At 39.4% G+C, this 20,283-nt stretch overlaps 1 protein-coding gene across 7 annotated transcripts in view; it reads right to left on the reverse strand.

The window, feature by feature from the left end:
* Positions 1 to 20,283, reverse strand: part of MTRF1 (mitochondrial translation release factor 1) — a 59,126-nt gene that overhangs the window by 12,777 nt on the left and 26,066 nt on the right. For 6 of the 7 annotated variants that reach the window (XR_004384604.1, XM_032873934.1, XM_032873932.1 and 3 more), the window contains exons 8-9: positions 7,136 to 7,272; positions 3,952 to 4,050 (exon numbers count right to left, since the gene is read on the reverse strand). Coding sequence is in view for 6 of the 7 variants with exons in the window: in XM_032873934.1 (XP_032729825.1) it covers positions 3,952 to 4,050; positions 7,136 to 7,272 (236 nt within the window). In the remaining variant the exon portion in view is untranslated. The remainder of the gene's footprint in view (positions 1 to 3,951; positions 4,051 to 7,135; positions 7,273 to 20,283) is intronic. The other variant, XM_032873935.1, reaches the window with a different exon arrangement.

The following is a 20,283-nucleotide window of genomic DNA, read 5'->3' on the forward strand; positions in this document are numbered from 1 at the left end:
GAAATATTTCCATGTCAGCATCTGGAACACAGAACATTTAAAATTTTGATGTAGGCATGAACTTTTTTTTTTTTTTTAAGATTTTATTTACTGGGGCACCTGGGTGGCTCAGTGGGTTAAGCCTCTGCCTTCGGCTCAGGTCATGATTCCAGGGTCCTGGGATTGAGCCCTGCATCGGGCTCTCCGCTCAGCGGGGAGCCTGATTCCCTCTCTCTCTCTCTCTCTGCCTCTCTGCCTACTTGTGATCTCTGTCAAATAAATAAATAAAATCTTAAAAAAAAAAGATTTTATTTATTTTAGAGAGAAAGCAAGGAGAAGGGGCAGAGTGAGAGGGAGAGTCTTGAGCAGACTCTGTGCTCAGTGTGGACCAGCCTGATGCAAAGCTCCATCCCAGGACCCTAGGATCCTGATCCAAACCAAAACCAAGAGCCAGGAGCACAACTGACTGCAACACCCAGGTGCCCTTGTGTGAACTAAACATATATCTGGTCTTTCTTTGAACGGTCTTAAGGTTGAATTTTATTCTATTTTTTAAAAGATTTTATTTATTCATTTGCCAGAGAGAGAGCAAGAGAGAGCACAGAAGCAGGGGGAGCAGCAGAGGGAGAGGGAGAAGCACACTCCCCGCTGAGCAAGAAGCCCGACTCGGGGCTCAATCCCAAAACCCTGGGATCATGACCTGAGCAGAAGGTAGACACTTAACGGGCTAAGCCACTGAGGTGCCCCCTTACAGTTGAATTTTAGGTTAAGTATATACATTCATCTTTCAAGTTCAACTGTAGGGGAAAAGATGCCTTACTATCTTTGTATCCTACAAAACACCAGCATATATTAAAACCTCAACTAAACTTTAAAAGTAAAGAAAAAGCCCTATGATGAAGTTTTAAAATTAAAATTTATACCATTTTGAGCATAATATGGGGAACTGCTTATAAAATCAGCATGCCCAGAGCTCAAATTATCATGGTGTTGCCAAGGTGATTTCATCATTTGGAAATTATGTTAAAAGGATTATCACTCTTAACTGACAAACCACATTTAGAGTTTGATTGGAATAATCAGAGTGCCAGAGATACAAAGACCAAAGATGAAGGACTTGGGGAAGCTCATAATCTAGTGACAGAGCTAGGCACCACAACTAGCACAAGAAATTAAAAAAGAAGCAAGTGAAAGCCTGGGTGGCTCAGTGCGTTAAGCCTCTGCCTTCAGCTCGGGTCATGATCTCAGGGTCCTGGGATGGAGCCCCACATGGGGCTCTCTGCTCAGCGGGGAGCCTGTTTCCCCCTCTCTCTCTGCCTGCCTCTCTGCCTACTTGTGATCGCTCTCTCTGTCAAATAAATTACAAAATCTTAAAAAAAAAAAAAAAAAGCAAGTGAGGGCTGTAAGGTTAATTTTAAGAAGGTAGCATCAGGGAAGAGTTTAGGAAGGAAGAACAAGTTTGCATTAGATCTTAAAAACGGAATAGGTTTTTTTTCTCTCCAAATAGAGACAAGCAGAGCGTTTCAGTCAAAAGAATGAGGATGAAGTGAGGCACAGAGAAAATGTGCAAGCATAAAGGGCAAGGGGAGATTTTCACTTCAGGGAGGGATACAGGGCAGGAGATAGGCTGATGCTATGGAATCAGCACAAGGACTTTAAGAAACAATAGAAACATAAAACAATAGATTACAAGGTAGTCTGCACTTACGATCTAGATGAGTAAAAATAAAAATAAAATTACCTACACGAGAACCCACACTAAGAATATGAGGTGATCTCATAGAACCCAAGGATAGAAATGGAAAGGCTACTGCCACCGCCCTGGGAATGAAGCTGGCCACAGGAATAAACGAATGTGAGGACTGATATCAACAAGATTCTTTCCATCCAGTTCTATTTTTGATCCTTTCAATATCAGCTTCATCTCTTACTGAACACTGCCTTCTCCTCACGGCTTGGAAATGTGGCTTCTAACCTCTTATCTATTTTACATATTTCAGTTTCAGCCGAGAATGGCCCTCTTTGTCTCCAGTTTAAAAATGCTTGGAAGGAACTAACTCATTGGTGGGGGCTCTTTCAGATTTCCTCCCCAAACAAACCAATTATTGTCTTGAGTCAGGATCATGATCCTGTAAGAGCAGAGCAGCTTCATCACAAACTACGTAAATGGAGTAGGGAGACCTCAGGCTCTAAGACCTCAGCTGAGCTGAGCGGAGTCCCACAGACATCCACTTTCTTCCCTCTCCACTCCTTCCACTCTGACCTGTGGCTGTTGCCTCTGGGGTTAAGGCCCTTATCCCTTTTCCTGCCTCATCTATAACTATTCTGTTCCAAAGTTATTCACTCCAACAAGTCTCTTTATTGTCCTTCATACAGATTTTAATGTTTTACTACATTTTTTTTTTAATGACATTACCAAACTTTTCCATTTCACGAATATGGGATTTTTTTTCCCCTTCCAATGGGCTGCTTAGTCATTATGAGAGCACACAAATATAATTTCCCTAATTATTTCTAAATCTGGCATGTTAGTTTAGTTAGTAATAATATGTTAGCATGCAGGCCAAAGTCAGATATTTTATAACTATAAAAGCCACTTAACCTGCCACTGTTTCAAGACTGAATATTAACTCAGGACCTAAGGGCTAGTCTAAAAAATATTACCGGTCATAAGAATGCAGTCGTCTCAGGGAAAACCATCACCACTACCAGAAAAACAACTGAAAGAATATGGTGTAATCTGAATAATATGGCCAAACATGTTTGGTTATTACTGTGTGTTTCCTGAGGAAAGGGAAGTTAACAAATATTTTCTCCTTTTTGACAAGGCTATTATTTTCCTTTTTGAGACAGTCTTAAATTGCTAAGAAGACAGAGGAAGTGGCGTAAGATACACCGAAATTTCTAAACATTTTAAAAACACAGACATTGCCCTTATAAAATTAGGACTTTACTTTTGAGTACAGAATAGGACAGAATCAACTGAAAGAAGCCCTAGGTATCATATGACATCAAGGAAAAAAAAAAAATCAGATCCTTCTACCTCTTGCCTTTTGTACATAGTCCTTTATGAGAACCAGTTCATTTTCCCCTTCAGGGGAAACAAAAGGGGAATTTTCCTGTACTTCATCATTAATGTATTAATGCCAATGGTCTGGCTAAATGGGATCTAGTTAGGTTAATGTTCAAACCATGTTAACAGGGTCTTTCCCCAACAGCATAATTATAACTCCTGAAACTCATGAACAATTCATCGTGCTAGGCAGAACTCTAAGATGCCCCCTGGTGTACACACCTTGCAGAATTCCCTCCCTTACATGGAGGCAGAAGCTGTGAATATGATGGAATATCACTCTGGTGATATTAATCAGTTGATGTTGAGTCATTCAACATATTACCAGGGTGGGCCTGAGCTAAACAGGTGAGCCCTTAAAAAGGCTTGAGCCATTCCTGCAAGAGGTTCAAAGTGGGAGAAAGCGGGCCTGAGCTAAACAGGTGAGCCCTTAAAAAGGCTTGAGCCATTCCTGCAAGAGGTTCAAAGTGGGAGAAAGCGTACGGAGGGGCCACTTAGCAAGCAACCTGCTAGTGATCTTTAGGGCCCAAGGGCAGAGAACTCTGCTCTGCCTGCTAACCATAAGATAAGAAATATTACTTTAAGCCAAAAAGTTTGTGGTAATTCGTAACACAGCAATAGGAATCTGATACAGTGTATATATGTATACTGAATATACCTTAATACACTGTGATTGCACAGCAAAGAATTTGGAGTTCAAAGAGACCTGTTTCAAACTGACACTAAGACCCCATTTCTGACCAACAAACTAATATGAATGTTTGCCTATTTGGGGATACAACCTTAAACTGGCTTCATGATTTTAAGTTACTTGATAATATTTTAGATAGAACTCTCTAGAATATGAGTACACATTCTTTGAAAAGCAAAGGTACATAAAACATATTAAGTTATATTACCTTAATATCACGAACTTCGTATGCTATTCTGTGGTCAGTTACTCTATCCTGGGTGAAATTATATGTCCGAATTCTCTCTGACTGGGCTCTTGTTCCCACCTGTGCCACAACAAAAAAGTAATTCATATTTTAACTTTATAATTGCCTTTATTACAATGGGAAATATACTTATAAATGCCTTTTCTATTATAAAAGTTTCAGTTTTTTTAAAAGATTTTATTTTTTATTAGAGACAGCAAGAATGCCCTGGGTAGGGAGAGAGACAGAAGGAGAAACAGACATCTTGCTAAGCAGGGAGGCGATGCGGGGCTCGATCCCAGGACCCAGGGATCATGACTTGAGTCGAAGGCAGACTCTTAACTGACTGAGCCACCCAGTTTGTTTTTTTTAGGTCATATATACAAAGTGACAAGGAACAAGAATGGGTAGAACTTAAAGACTATAGCTTTGTAAGGTTATGGAATGAGTATTTCTTCGGTACTTTAAACTCCAAATATTTAAAACGAAATTATCTTTGCACCCCCATCAGTTCTTCCCCCTGGCTTCTATAAATGGCACCACCACATGTCCTTGGTTCCCAGTGGGCAACTCTGACATCCCACAACTTATGTAACATTTCACACGCACTTACTACATGCCAAGCTTTGACACAGACGTTGGGGGAGAAACCATTTTCAATTCATCATATTCTCTACCTGCCCATTCCCGCTGATTTTAAGGGTCTCTTGTTATAATCTGCCCTTTTCATTTCTATCATTCAAGGGCTCATGATTTTTCACCTTCCTTCCTGTAAAAATCACCTGATGAATCTTCCAAGTCTCTGCTTACAAGTATTGCCCTGCTTAGTCTACCTAAAACAGCTTTCTGATGAGTTTTCTTCTTTGATTTCTTCCTGTCTACTAAGCAGAGACAATTCAACTCAGCATTCAAGGCACTTCACAATGTAGCCAACTTTCCCAACATTATTTCTGAAAATTATGTGAACCACTATCATGCCACTTACTATACCATATCAAAATTATGGGCATGCCTGTTTACTCAGCTAAAATATCATCTCAAGCGATGCCCTTCCCACACACTCTATCATCCCCCTTTCCAGCTAGCAACACCTGAGATAGATTAATGTGCTCCTTTGAAACCCCTTACACTTGGAATCTTCTTCAGAGCACACTACAGTTTGCCTTATGCTATGGTTATTTGTATTCCAATCTCCTCATCTCTACTACCTCCCCAGCACACCTTCTCTCACTCACTTTCACATAAAAAAAAAAAAAAAAAAAGATTTATTTATTTGTCAGAGAGAGAGAGCATGCACACAAGCAGGGGGAGCAGGAGAGGGAGAAAAGCAGGCTTCCCGCTGAGCAAGGATCCTGATGTGGGACTCTATCCCGGTACCCTAGGATCCTGACCTGAGCCAAAGGCAGATGCTTAACCAACAGACCCACTGAGGTGTCCCTCACTATCACTTCTTAAGACTAAAAAAAGATATTTCGGTAACTTACTTTCTTTGCTCCTCAGGCAAATGATATGACACTAAATTAAATATGGCTGACCATCAGGAGAATTTTTTAAAATTAAAGACTAACCTCAGATATAACAAAGCAGGGATTATGGATTTTTAGAACATTCTTCAGGCCATCCATTCTGCAACCAGCCAGGTATAGAAACTACTATCCCAAAGTACCATATTAATGCCCAGGCTCCCACCCAAATCAATTATGTCAGACTCTTGGGGGCTGGGGCCTGAGGGATATACAAAGCTCTTCAGGAGATAAACGGAACCAGGGTTGAGAACATGACATAATGCCTTCCTTATAAAAGCTACTATATACATTAGTTGAAGCGAGAACTTCTCTAAGCATTAGAAATACCTACTAAAAAGTTTCACACAGATGGATAAGTTAATTGGGAGGCACGGAGGTCTTTTCTGGTGCTTGAAACCAGAAATTTCTGAGGAGGACACACACACACACACACACACACACAACTTACACCAGGCCGATCTTGAATTACTTATTTTTAAAATTACTGTGTGAAACATCTGGTACTAAAATGCCAAATAGCAAGTGAATCCCAATGTCTTTTATTAATTCAAATGTCACTCATGGGGAATTCTTAGTGTTTATGTTACCACTTATGTGCTAAGAAGCAATGGTTTGTTAATGGGCATTCCTATCTGCAAATGTATATACTGATGCAGGACAACAATCTAGGATTATCAGAGGATTAATATTCCATTAATCCCATCACTTTTGCTACTTGGAAGTTAGAATGTGGGTAAGGAGAGCCTGAAGGGCAAAAGTGTGAGAGCGGGACATCTTGCCTAAAAGAATAATTAATGATTAAGTTTATATAATTCATTGTCCTGAGAGGCCACAAAGTCTTCCAAATTTTGTGTAGCATACCCACCAGCAAACAACACAAACGCACAGTTATTCCACCTTCTCTTACAACCTTTCTCAAAGACCAACTTTACATTTTTTAGGATTTAAAATCCTATAATCTGTTTACTTAAAACAGTGACATTTATTCATTTTGCTTAGCATGTACCTACATATTTGAATAAATAATATTACACATTTATGAAGTACAAAATTCAGGAAGTATAAAAGTATATAGCGGACATAAATCTCTCTTCTACTCTTCTCCCCACATCCCATCAGTAACAATCATCATTACCAGTTTTTTACAGTGCCATTTACTTTTGATCCCATAGGGTTTTAGTAAAAGAGTATAGGTTTTTAAATAAAAAAATCTCAAAGTCCCTTAATTTCCAGGGAATTATTTTATCTTTTAACCTAATCTCCTCTCAAAGCAGGCATGACACAAACATTGGAGGGAAAAACTGGGAGATGATCCCGAGTTTATGCATATCTCATTGATTCATTTGCAAACTGGCACGTCCAAATTTAGCTATAACCAGTCTACATGCATGAAATTACTGCTTATTTACAAATAAGTACGTTTCCCTATGCTATAAGATAGTCCCATTTGATCAAGAACAAATGCTACATTTTCTACAGAAAATGATGACTTTTGTGCAGAGGTATTACTATTTTTATTTTAAGAAATCTCTACACCCAACACGGGACTCGAATTCCCAACCCCGGAGTCAAGAGTCACATGCTCTTCTCACTGAACCAGCCAGGTGCCCCACAGAGGTATCACACTGTGTAAGCCTTACCTGCAGTTTTCTAGTACTTTGTTGCTGACACTTGTCTTTCTCAATCATCTGCTGGTAGAGTCTAGCTCTCAACACACGCAAAGCTATTTCTTTATTTTTAATCTGTGATCGTTCTTGTTGGCATTCTACTACAAGCCCTGAAAAAGAACAAGGATCAGAGGTAAACTGTAGCTTCCAGAAGCCAGATTAAGACAGAACTGAGATGTCAATGATATCTCAATAAAACTGGGGAAAAAGATAGGCCTCAGGAACATTTTAAAGGGGGAAAGGCTAATCAGGAAAAGATCACAAAGGATTAAAAACAACTCAGACTTAGCATACTTTAGAAACTATACCTGAACCATGCTGATAAAAGCAGTAGATGGCTATTTCGATTCTGAGATCTGAAGGAGATATTTCAGATGAGAAGACTGGAAGCAGCTGCATCTACAGATGGTTACACATACTTTCATTTCCACAGCTCTGCCTCTCCCTCTCAGCTCATTCGGACAGTCAGCCCAACACAGAGTCTCACCCCCACACAGAGCTGCTCCATTCTCTGTTTTAGTGAAGGAGAACTCAGCTTTCCTTCCTTAACCACAAATTTGCACAGAGCTGATGTTTTAAAGACGACTTTCTAAAACCCAAGAGTCCATCAAGAGATGAATGGATAGGGGTGCGTGGGTGGCTCAGTCAGTGAAATGGCTCAGGTCATGATCCCAGGCGCACTGGGCTCCCCCTCAGAGGGGAGCCTGCCTCACTTTCTCTCACTCTCTCTCTGCTCTATCTCAAATAAATAAAATCTTTTAAAAACTAGATGAATGGATAAAGAAGATATGGGGTGTGTGTATGTATAGATATATATTTATAAATGCATATATTTAGGAGTTAAAATGGTGGAGGAGTAGAGGGATCCTGAGCTTGCCTCATCCCTCGAACACAGCTAGAAAAATATCAGATCATTCTGAGTGCCCAAGAAATTGATCTGAGGACTGAGAGCACAAAACGCACATCTACAGGTAGAAAAACAGCCACTTCACAGAAGGTAAGGGCTGTGGAGAGTTGATTTGGGAGAGAGAAAAGCTGGGGGTCCTGCGGAGGGGAGGGAGCCCTGATCGTGGGGAGAGGAGTGAGAGAGCAAGAGAAGCCAGCAGGCAGGGGACTGCACAAAAAAAACTATTCCCCAAAACCAGTGATTGGGAAAAGGAGAGGGGATGACTATTGCTAGTTTTTATAAGCAGCAGAGAGCCAAGTCTGAAGTTTTAGAAGACTGTGCCTTGGACGGGGCTGTGCCTGGGGGCGGGGGCGGGTTTAGTGCTGCTCTGTAGGAAAGGAGGGTGGAGACCTGGGAGTGGGCAGAGTGGTCTGGGCATCCCCTGGGTCACGTGGGTAGAAAGAACGCCTCATTTTGGAGTGCATCTGGGAATGGTGGCAGGGCCTTTCCGGAGACAGAAGAAGTACTGTCAGCGATGTGTGTCCCTGTTCCCTAATATAGGAAGAGAGACACCGGCTGAGGGCAACAAGCCTTGGTGCTGGCTTTTAGCTGCACTTTACCATAAACCACCGTGCGGTGTGTGACTGCTTTTCTGGGACAAACCAGCACCAGCCAGCGAGGTGAGACCTTCCCCCAAGAGGATGAGCGTGGGTCTGTGCCATGTGGATCCCTAAAATTTGGAGTTCTGAAACAGAGCCATGTGCCTGAGATAAGACACAGGAGTACTGTGCTGCCCCGTATGCAGATAGCTCAGACACAAATAGGGTGAACGCAGGGATCTGACAGAAGCGGGGGACACAAGAGGGGTGATGGTTTGCTCAGCTGGAAGCACTTCCTGAAGAGTGCTGGTGCGAACTCCCTGCTCCGGGAGAGAGAGGCTGGCAAAGCGATTTTCTCTCCTGCCCATTAGCGCTGACTCACTTCAGTGAGCAACATAGTGCCACCCAGTGGCGACTAAAGCAGCTTACACCACGCTCCCCCACCGCCTCACCGCCCTGCCGGTACATCTCCACTAGGGCAAGCTGGACTGCGAATCAGCACAGCAGGCCCCACTCCAGAAGACCAGCATGGACCCCTTACAGGCACCAAGTCTACTTCACATAGTGCTGCAAAGCTTCAGCTTTAGGGAAAACAGGATCTATCTTTTTTTTTTTTTTTAAAGATTTATTTATTTGACAGAGTAGTAGATATGAATAAAAAAATAAGACCCATCCATATGCTACCTATAAGACACTCATTTAATTTATTTATATATTTTTTAAAGATTTTATTTATTTATATAAAAGAGAGAGACAGTGAATGAGTGACAGACCACAAGCAAGGAGGAGGGGCAGAGGGAGAAGCAGACGCCCCTGCTGAGCAGGGAGCCTGGTGTGGGACTTGATCCTAAGAACCTGGGATAATGGCCTGAACTGAAGGCAGATGCTTAACCAACTGAGCCACCCAGGTGCCTTTTTCTTTTTTTTTTTTTTTTAATGATTTTATTTACTTATTTGAGAGAGAGAATGAGTGAGAGAGAGAAGAAACTCACTTTAGACCTAAAAACACTTGCACATTGAAAGTGAGGGGATAGAGAGCTATCTACCATGTTAATGGACCTCAAAAGAAAGCCAGAGTACACACTAAAGTTTAAACCAAAGACTGTAACAAAAGTTGAAGGAAGGCACTGTATCAACAAAGATGTCTATCCAACAAGAAGATCTAACAACTATAAATATTTATGCCCCCCACTTGGGAGCACCCAAATATAAATCAGTGAATAACAAACATAAAGAAACTCATTGATAATCATAAGTAATAGTAAGAGACATTTTAACACCCCACTCACGGCAATGGATGGGTCATCTAAGCAGAAGATCAACAAGGAAACAAGGGCTTTGAATGATTCAGATGACACACTGGACCAGATGGGACTTAACAGATACATTCAGAACATTCCATCCTAGAGCAACAGAATACACATTCTTTTCGAGTGCATATGGAACATTCTCCAAGACAGATCACACACTGGGTCATAAATCATGCCTCAATCAGTACAAGTAGATTGATAATACCATGCATCGTTTCTGACCACAATGTTATGAAACTTGAAGTCAACCACAAGAAAAAATTTGGACAGACCACAAATACATGTAGGTTAAAGAACATCCTACTAAGGAATGAATGGATTAACCAGGAAATTAAAGAAGATATTTTAAAAAAATACATGGAAGCAGGGGTGCCTCGGTGGCTTGGTCATTGAGTGTCTGCCTTCGGCTCGGGTCATGATCCTAGGGTCCTGGGATCGAGCGCTGCATTGGGCTCCCTGCTCGGTGGGAAGCCTGCTTCTCTCTCTCCCACTCCCCCTGATTGTGTTCCCTCTCTCGCTGTGTCTCTGTCAAATAAATAAATGAAATCTTTAAAAAAAAATACATGGAAGCAAATGAAATGAAAACATGACAGTCCAAAACCTTTGGGATGAAGCAGAGGAGGTCCTAAGAGGGAAATATACTGCAATACAGACCTGTCTCAAAAAGCAAGAAAAGTCTCAAATACACAACCTAACCTTACACTTGAAAGAGCTACAAAAGGAACAGCAAATAAAACCTAAAGCCGGCAGAAGAAAGGAAATAGTAAAATTAGAGAAGAATCAATATTGAAGCAAACAAACAAATAAACAAACAAAAAAACCAGCAGAATAGATGAAGGAAACTGGTTCTTTGAAGAGTTAATAAAATTGATAAGCCCCCACTTAGACTTAACAAAAAGAAAAGAGAAAGATCCCAAATAAAATCTTGAATGAAAGAGGAGAGATCACAAGCAACATCACAGAAATACAAACAATTATAGGAGAATATTATGAAAAATTATATGCCAATGAACTGGGCAATCTGGAAGAAATGGACAAATTCCTAGAAACATACAAACTACCAAAACTGAAATAAGAGGAAATAGAAAATTTGAACAGATCTATAACCAGTAACTAAACTGAATCAGGAATCAGAAAACTCCCAACAAGGGTCGCCTGGGTGGCTCAGTCAAATGTCTGCCTTCAGCTCAGTTGTGATCCCAGCGTCCTGGGATCGAGCCCCGAAGTGGGCTCCCTGCTCAGTGGGGAGCCTGCCTCTCCCTCTCCTTCTGCCCTGCTCCTCACTCATGCTCTCTCTCTTTCTCTCTCTCGCTCACTCTCAAACAAATAAAAATCTTAAAAAAAAAAAAAAAATCTCCCAACAAACAAGAGTCCAGGGACAGATGACTTCCCAGGGGATTTCTACCAGGCATTTAAAGAAGAATTAATACCTATTCTTCTGAAAGTGTTCCAAAAAATAGAAATGGAAGGAAAACTTTCAAACTCATTTTATGAGACCAGCACTACCTTAATCCCAAAACCAGACAGAGTACCCACTAAAAACGACAACTACAGGTCAATATCCCTGATGAACACGGATGAAAATTCTCAACAAGATAACTAGGAAATTGAATCCAAAGGTACATTAAAAGGCTTATTCACCATGACCAAGTGGGATTTATTCCTGGGCTGCAGGGGTGGGTAAATATCCACAAATCATCAATGTGATACACCACATTAATAAAAGAAAGGATAAGAACCATATGATCCCCTCAACAGATGCAGAAAAAAGGCATCTGACAAATACAGCATCCATTCTTGATAAAAACCATCAACAAAGTAGGTATAGAAGGAACATACCTCAAAATCATAAAGCCATATATGAAAGACCCACGGCTAGTATCATCCTCAATGGGGAAAAACTGAGAGGTTTTTATGTATGGTCAGAAACAAGACAAGGATGTCCACTCTCACCATTACTATTTAACATAGTACTGGAAATCTTAGCCACCACAATCAGACAACAAAAAGAAATAAAAGGTATCCAAACAGCAAGAAAGAAGTTAAACTTTGACTATTTGCAGACAATGTTATACTTTTATGTAGAAAACCTGAAAGACTACAAAAAATTTAGAACTGATACAGGAAAATTCAGCAAAGTCACAGGAATAAAAATCAATGCAGAGTCTGCTTCATTTCTATACACAATAATGAAGCATCAGAAAAAGAAATCAAGGAAGATTTCAAAAGAAATCAAAAAGAAATTCACAACTGCACCCAAAACCGTAAGATACTAGGAAGAAACCTAACCAAAGAGGTAAAAGATCTGTACTCTGAAAACTACAGAACACTTATGAAAGTAATTGAAAAGGACACAAAGAAATGGGAAAACATTCCATGCTCATGAATTGGAAGAACAAACATCGTTAAAATGTCTGTACTACCCAAAGCGACCCACATATTCAATGCAATCCCTATCAAAATAACACCAACATTTTTTACAGAACTAGAACAATCCTAAAATTTGTATGGAACCAGAAAAACCCTAAATAGCCAAAGCAATCCTAAAAAGAAAAGAAAGCTGGAGGCATCATGACTCCAGACTTCAAGCTATATTACAAAGCTGTCATCATGAAGACAGTATGGTACTGGCACAAAATCCGACACACAGATCAGTGGAACAGTATATGTAACCCAGAAATGGACCCTCAACTCTGTGGTCAACTAATCTTCGACAAAGCAGGAAAGAACGTCCAATGGAAAAAGGACAGTTTCTTCAAAAACGGTGTTGTGAATACTAACATGCAGAAGAATGAAACTGGACCACTTTCTTACACCACGCACAAAAACAGCTTCAAAATAGATGAAAGACCTCAATGTGAGACAGAAAACCATCAAAATCCTAGAGAAGAACACAGGCAGCATTCTCTTTGACCTCAGCCACAGGAACCTTTTTTTTTCTTTTTTTTAAAGATTATTTATTTATTTGTCAGAGAGAGAGAGAGAGAAAGAGAGCACACAAACAGGTAGAGTGGCAGGCAGAAGCGGAGAGAAGCAGGCTCCCTACTGAGGAAGGAGCCCAATGCAGGACTCAATCCCAGGTCCCTGGGATCATGACCTGAGCCAAAGGCAGTGGCTCAACCGACTGAGCCACCCAGGCATCCCGTGCCACAGCAACTTCTTACAGACACATCTCCAAAGGCAAGGGAAACAGAAGCGTAAATGAACTACTGGGACTTCATCAAGATAAAAAGCTTCTGTATGACAAAAGAAACAGTCAGCAGAACTAAAAGGCAGCCTATGGAATGGGAGAGGATATTTGCAAATGACATATCTGATAAAAGGTTAGTACCCCAAATCTATAAAGAACTTATGAAACTCAACACCCAAAAAACAAATAATCCAGTTAAGAAATGGGCAAAGGACGTGAACAGACATTTCTCCAAAGACATCCAGATGGCCAACGGACACATGAGAAGATGCTCCACATCACTCAGCATCAGGAAAATACTAATAATAACCATTAGATACCACCTCACACCTGTGAGAATGGCTAAAATTAAACACAGGAAACAACAATGGCTAAAACTAATAACACAGGATGTGAAGAAAGGGAACCCTCTGACACTGTTGGGAATGCAAGCTGGTGCAGCCACTCTGGAAAACAGTACCAAGGTTCTTCAAAAAAGTTAAAAATGGAACTACCTTAACACCCAGCGATTACGCTACTAGATACTTACCTACAGGATACAAAAATAAAGAGTGGCAAGGGATACATGCACCCAATGCTTATAGCAGCAATGTCCACAATAGGCAAACTACGGAAAGAGCCCAGATGTCCATCGACAGATGAATGGATAAAGATGTGGCCTTGTGGCATATATGTATCTATCTATATCTACATCTCTATATATCTATATCTCCATATCTATATCCATAGATCTATGTAATGGAATATTATTATTCATCCATCAAAAAGAATGAAATCTTGCCATTTGCAACAACATGGACGGAGCTAGAGTATTATGCTAAGCAAAATAAGTCAGTCAGAGAAAAACAAACACCAGATGATTTCACTCGTGTGGAATTTAAGACACAAAAGAGATGAACATACAGGAAGGGAAAAAAAGAGAGGGATGCAAAGCATAAGAGACTCTTTTTTTTTTTTAAGATTTTATTTATTGATTTGACAGAGAGAGAGATCACAAATAGACAGAGAGGCAGGCAGAGAGAGAGAGAGAGAGAGGGAAGCAGGCTCCCTGCTGAGCAGAGAGTCTGATGCGGGACTCGATCCCAGGACCCTGGGATCATGACCCGAGCCGAAGGCAGCGGCTTAACCCACTGAGCCACCCAGGCGCCCCAGCATAAGAGACTCTTAATGACAGAGAACAAACTGAGAGTTGATGAAGGGAAGTAGGTCGGGGATGGCCCAAATGGGTGATGGGCGTTTAGGAAGGCAATTGTGATGAGTGCTGAGTGTTGTATGTAAGTGATGAATCACTGAATTCTACACCTGAAACCAATATTATACTATATGTTAACTAGAATTTAAATACAAATTTGAAAAAGAAAAAAAGATATTTATATATGTAATATATCCATAATGGCATATTACTCAGAATATGAGTAAATCCTTAAAATTCTTTAAAAAGAATTTAAAAAAAGAATAAAATCTTGCCATTTGCAACAACATGGATGTAGAGGGCATAATGGTAGTGAAATGTCAGCTAAAGAAAGACAAATACCAATGATTTCATTCATATGTGGAACTTAAGAACAAAACACACACACACAAAGAAAAATGGAGACGACAAAACAGATTCTTAAATATATAGAACAAAATGGGCGGTCACCAGAGGGAGGCAGATGATGGGACTTAAGAGTACAGTTATTGTGACGAGCACTGAATAATGTATAAAATTGTTAAATTACTGCATACATATTATATATATACTATATATTTGAAACTAACATAACACTGTAAGTTAACTATACTAGAATTAAAAAATTAATAAAGGGAAAAAAATAAAAATGACTTTATATAGTTGACCCTTGAACAACATAGGTTTGAACTGCACAAATTCACTTATGCATTCTTTCTTTTTAAATATAGTATTATAAATGTATTTTTCCTTCCTTTTGATTTTCTTAGTAACATTTTCTTTTCTCTGGCCTAATTTATTGTAAGAATGCAGTATATAGGGGCACCTGGGTGGCTGAGTTGATTAAGTGCCTGCCTTTGGCTCAGGTCATGATCCTAGTGTCCTGGGATCAAGTCCTGCACTGGGCTCCTTGCTCAGCGGGGAGCCTGCTTCTCCCTCTGCCTGTCTCTCTCTCTCGCTCTCTAACAAATAAATAAAATACTAAAAAAAATCTTAAAAAAAAAAAAGAATGTAGTATATGATACATATAACACAAAATCTGTGTTAATCACTGTTTATGATACTGGTAAGTCTTCCTTCTGGTCAACAGTAGGCTACTAGTAGTTAAGTTTTGAGGTAATAAAAAGCTATATGTGTATTTTGGACTGCAAGGGGTTGAGTGGATTACTACCCCTAATTTCCATGTTGTTCAAGGGTCAATAAATAGGTGTTATATATAGAAACCAAAGAAGAAACTAAACTTTTTACATGGAAGAGTTTAGAGCAAATATTTCTCAGTTGTCCTGGCTCTAAATTCAGCTAATCCCACATCTAATCATACATGCTTTCATTAGCCAACTTCTGGATTTGGGTGGATTTTGCCAGTGTAGCCCAGTTACTAGCCCAAATCTCGACCTGAACAGTGACCCTTAAGACTTCAGGCTGCGCTGTCCTTAACTTTGCAGCTACCAGTCTGAAGGCCTGTGTCCAATCCTGTTCTCAGGGACATTAGAGGTGAAAGTATTTTTCTTTCTGAACCACGGAACCCAAAAACTGTATTAGCTAGGCCAGCTGAACTGAAAGACTGGCAATTCTTTGGGTGGAGATTTTTAAAATTTCTGTAAAATTCTACTGTCCCTAAACAAGACAAAATTCTCCTCTCCCAATTGCGTTTTCCCCTATCTAAATAAGCTACAACATACACCTGCTAACACTTTCAGTAGGAACACCCAGGTTTCACCTCTATTAGTTTACTCTTTCTTCTTTAAATTTTGGTATCTTTTTATTTTAACCCTCCAGGATATAATTAGTGATGTTTTACACAGATTATTATTATTAACATATAACGTATTATTAGTTTCAGGGGTACAGGTCTGTGATTCATGAGTCTGTTAGTTTGTTCTTTTTTTTTTTTTTAAGATTTTATTTATTTATTTGACAGAGAGAGAGATCGCAAGTAGGCAGAGAGGCAGGCAGAGAGAGAGGGGGAAGCAGGGTTCCCGATGAGCAGAGAGCCTGATATGGGGCCCGATCCCAGGACCCTGGGATCATGACCTGAGCCAAAGGCAGAGGCTTTAACCCACTGAGCCACCCAGGTGCCCCTGTTAGTTTGTTCTTGACTGTTTTACTGCAGTCACGAGTTTGGGCTGGGGCACCGACTTGCTTTCGTCTTCAGGCATTTGCCTGGAGCTGTCTGGAATCTGCTCTTCTTTTTTCACCACCCAAAAGGATAGGAAAACAGTCATTTCAAGATATTAATAAGCTTTACTTCAAATTCCTCCTCGTCTCAGCTGACCGGCAGTAAGCTTTGCTCACACATCGGCACTATTCCTATCCAGAGGCTCAGGTCAGAATTTTTAGCCTACAACTCTTACTTACCAGCTCAGTAATTCCCAAGGGAATCACCTGATCATATATTTTACTACACTTTCTGTAGAGGAGTAGTTAATCGTAAGGACTCCCTCAGGAATAGAGGATTAGGGTAGAGGGAGGTAAGTTGAATAACAGAAGAGCTGTTAAAGTAAGATGCTGGAGTTGTTAAAAAACTGTAAAAGGGCTTTGAAAAAAAACGAAGAAACTCTTGTGTTGTTTCAATACTCTACAGGAGATTCCAAAATTCCAGGCAGCATTAGTACTAAGTGGGTATCTAATATATATTTGTTAAATAACTACATTTATTATTTAAAAGATTTTCAATTATAAGTGAGAACAAATACACCATATTTTCTTCTAAACAGCCCACTTAAAAAAATGAACATCTCTGAACTTGAGATGCATCACACTCATTGGCATCTGATAGTTTAATTGGTAGTTTTTTATATTTCTTCATAGTAACAAAATAGTGATATATCTTTCAGTTGATGAGTTCTTAGGTTAGATGAAATAAATTATACATAACCAAAGGTTAAATAAAAATCCTATAATTTTAAAAGTACAAAATGAAGTAAAAAATTAAATCTGATTTGGAAGAACTAGGTATTATCCATAATCTATGATGATGAAGGGATACAGTGTAAGAATTACAGAGGCCCGCTTTCACTAACTGGTAAGAAACTAAAAAGCTTGCTTTAAAGCACAAAATATTAATGTCTTCATCTTGATTTGATAAATTCTACCAAAAAATTTTAACTTTTCCCTGAACAATAATTTAACCATACCCCTATGGTACCATTCTTCCAATGGCTGAAAAATGAAATTCTGTAGAAGCAGTAGGTTAGAAAACAATACGAGTCTTCAAGAGTCCATGTGCAAGAGGGAAACAGAAGAATGACCTACAGCTCTCACTTTCAAGTCTAGCATGGATATAGCTCCCATTCTAAGGGTTGTGGAGTGGCCAGAATAGAAGACAGACAGTTTTCTTTGCAACAGATGCTGAAATCATGGTAAGCTTCCAAGCATACCATTGACTCAAGAAATCACTTGCTCATAACAATATGAACTCATAAAAGTCAGCAGGCCTTGTGATACATTGCTTAAGGGGAGGTTCGAGGGTAAGCCATAAGGCCTCTTTTAAATCGAAGAACTAGATCTAAGTGGCTAAAAACTAATATGGCCCAAGGTAAACTTGGAAATAAAAACATCGGTCACTTTTTGTCAAGTCAGTAATTTATGTCTGCACAAGGATATATGTTTTAAAATATTCTGATTCATTTTTGTCAGAATTTTTATCACATTTACCTGACTTTTTCTCATTTTAATTTTTATTTCAGCTTCAGCTCATTGTTATTATTCTGGACAGTTTATAATATAGAACAATATCCCGCAATACAAGGTTGAAGTAAAACACAGTGAGTATCTAAAAGTTTGTGGATTTCTTAGGTAAATTATGGTAAGTTACAAAAATTACCACCTCATTTTTGGTAAAAAAGGATATGTTTCTATATGCATAAAAAAGAATTCAAAAGGATATACACCAAAGAAATATACCAACAGTGGTTATTGGGAATGGTTACAGATGTTTTCTGTTTTTTTGCTTATGTATATATTCTCAGTTTTTACAATTTCTTATGGAATAAAAATCAACTTGAGAGAGATTATAAAATTATGCTGTTGCTGGATATTTAGGTTACATTAACTTTTGCTATTATAAAAGTACAAGCAAAAACAATAGGCTGAAAATGAATTTAAAATTTAAAAGTGACATCTGATCTCAAGATGGTCTCCTCTTTATTTTAAAAAAATCCCACTAAAACAACAAGAACAAGAAATGGAAATACAAAATAAAAACAGGTGGTGCACACAGCCACAAGCACAATATATAAAGGCAGAAAGCATGTGGAAGAATGTAAGTGACTTGGCAGTGGGGAAAAAGGTGAAACATAACTCCCTCTAGTGGGAGAGCTGGCAAGAAAACAAGCCTCTTTGCCGTGCAGAGTACCAGAAGGGCTCAGGAATTGAGGCACCTGGTACTTAAAAAGCTGGGGACTAAAAACAGAAAGTCTTAAAGTAGATCTTTAAGTCCCCTCCCTCGATCTGTAGGAGGTGGAAGGTACAGTCTTTAGAGAATTAAATAAGGGAAGTCTGACTTGGGACTTGGTACAAAGGAGAATAAATATGAGACATGGTATTGAAAGTAAGAGGATTAAGTTCGCTTATTGAATGGTGAGACCTTGACCTTACTCTTAAATGTATCTTGGAGGATCCTACTAAGGAGAAAACAAACTACCCAAGTGAAAAGTTGTATAAACACTGACATTTGGGAGTCCCTAATAAAAAAGCTAATTAATAATCTAACTGCCCCACAGTGGAACTTACTAGTGGGTAAGTGGCACCCAAACACTCAGAGCTTTTATGTATATACGAAGACAACAAAGAATTCCCAGACCTTTCTAAGCAGAAAGTAAGAGCGAAACAAAAAATAAACTCAAAGGAAAGAGAGACATTGCAGGAAGCAGAAAAAAATTTCAGGGAAATTAAAATTAATATATTTGAATAAAAAAGGAAAAATGCATCAATAATAATAAAAGGATGCTATAAAAATGGGACAATTCTGAGAATAAAAGAAGAGCTTGTGAAAAAAAATTTTTTTAAAGATTTTATTTATTTATTTGACAGAGAGAGATCACAAGTAGGCAGAGAGGCAGGCAGAGAGAGAGGAGGAAGCAGGCTCCCTGCTGAGCAGAGAGCCCGATGCGGGACTCGATCCCAGGACTCTGGGATCATGACCTGAGCCGAAAGCAGAGGCTTTAACCCACTGAGCCACCCAGGCGCCCTGAGCTTGTGAAAATTTTAAAAAAGAACAAAAAATTTTTAAAATTCAGTAAAAGTGTTGGGGAAAAAACCTAAAACACAAGTGGTAGACAATGTGAAAGGAAAAAAAAAAAGAAGACAAACAATAAATCCAAGATGTCTAACATCTGACTCAAAGAAATTCCAGGAAGAAAAAAGAAAACAGTAAATAAGAAATTATTGAAGAAAATACTTCAGATACAAATACAATGAATGACAGGGACACGTGGGTGGCTCAGTCAGTTAAGCGTCCAACTCTTGATCTCAGTTCAGGTCTTGATTTCAGGGTCATGAGTTTAAGCCCTGTGTTGGGCTCCACGAGCCTACTTACAGGAAACAAAAAAAAAAAAAAAAAAAGAAGAAATAATGAATGAAGAAAGTCTTATATGTTCTAAATGGAAACGATTTCCAATCAAGTATTCATGGTCAGCGGAGTATGAGCTTAGAATAAAGCTCTTTTCAGAATACGTACATGCATCTTTTCTCAGGAAACCACTTGAAAAAGGACTTCACTAGGGGCACCTGGGTGGCTCAGATGGTTAAGCATCTGACTTCGGCTCAGGTCATGATCCCAGGGTCCTGGGATCGAGCCCCGCATCGGGCTCCCTGCTCAGTGGGAAGCCTGCTTCTCCCTCTCCCTCTCCTGATGCTTGTGTTCCCTCTCTCACTGTCTCTCTCTCTCTCTCTGTGTCATATAAATTAAAAAAAAAAAAAAAAACAAAAACAAAGAAAAAGGACTTCACTAAAATGAAGGAGT

The sequence above is a fragment of the Lontra canadensis genome, unplaced genomic scaffold, assembly GCF_010015895.1.
Source record: "Lontra canadensis isolate GAN:19392208 unplaced genomic scaffold, GSC_riverotter_1.0 scaffold51, whole genome shotgun sequence".
Taxonomy (NCBI): domain Eukaryota; kingdom Metazoa; phylum Chordata; class Mammalia; order Carnivora; family Mustelidae; genus Lontra; species Lontra canadensis.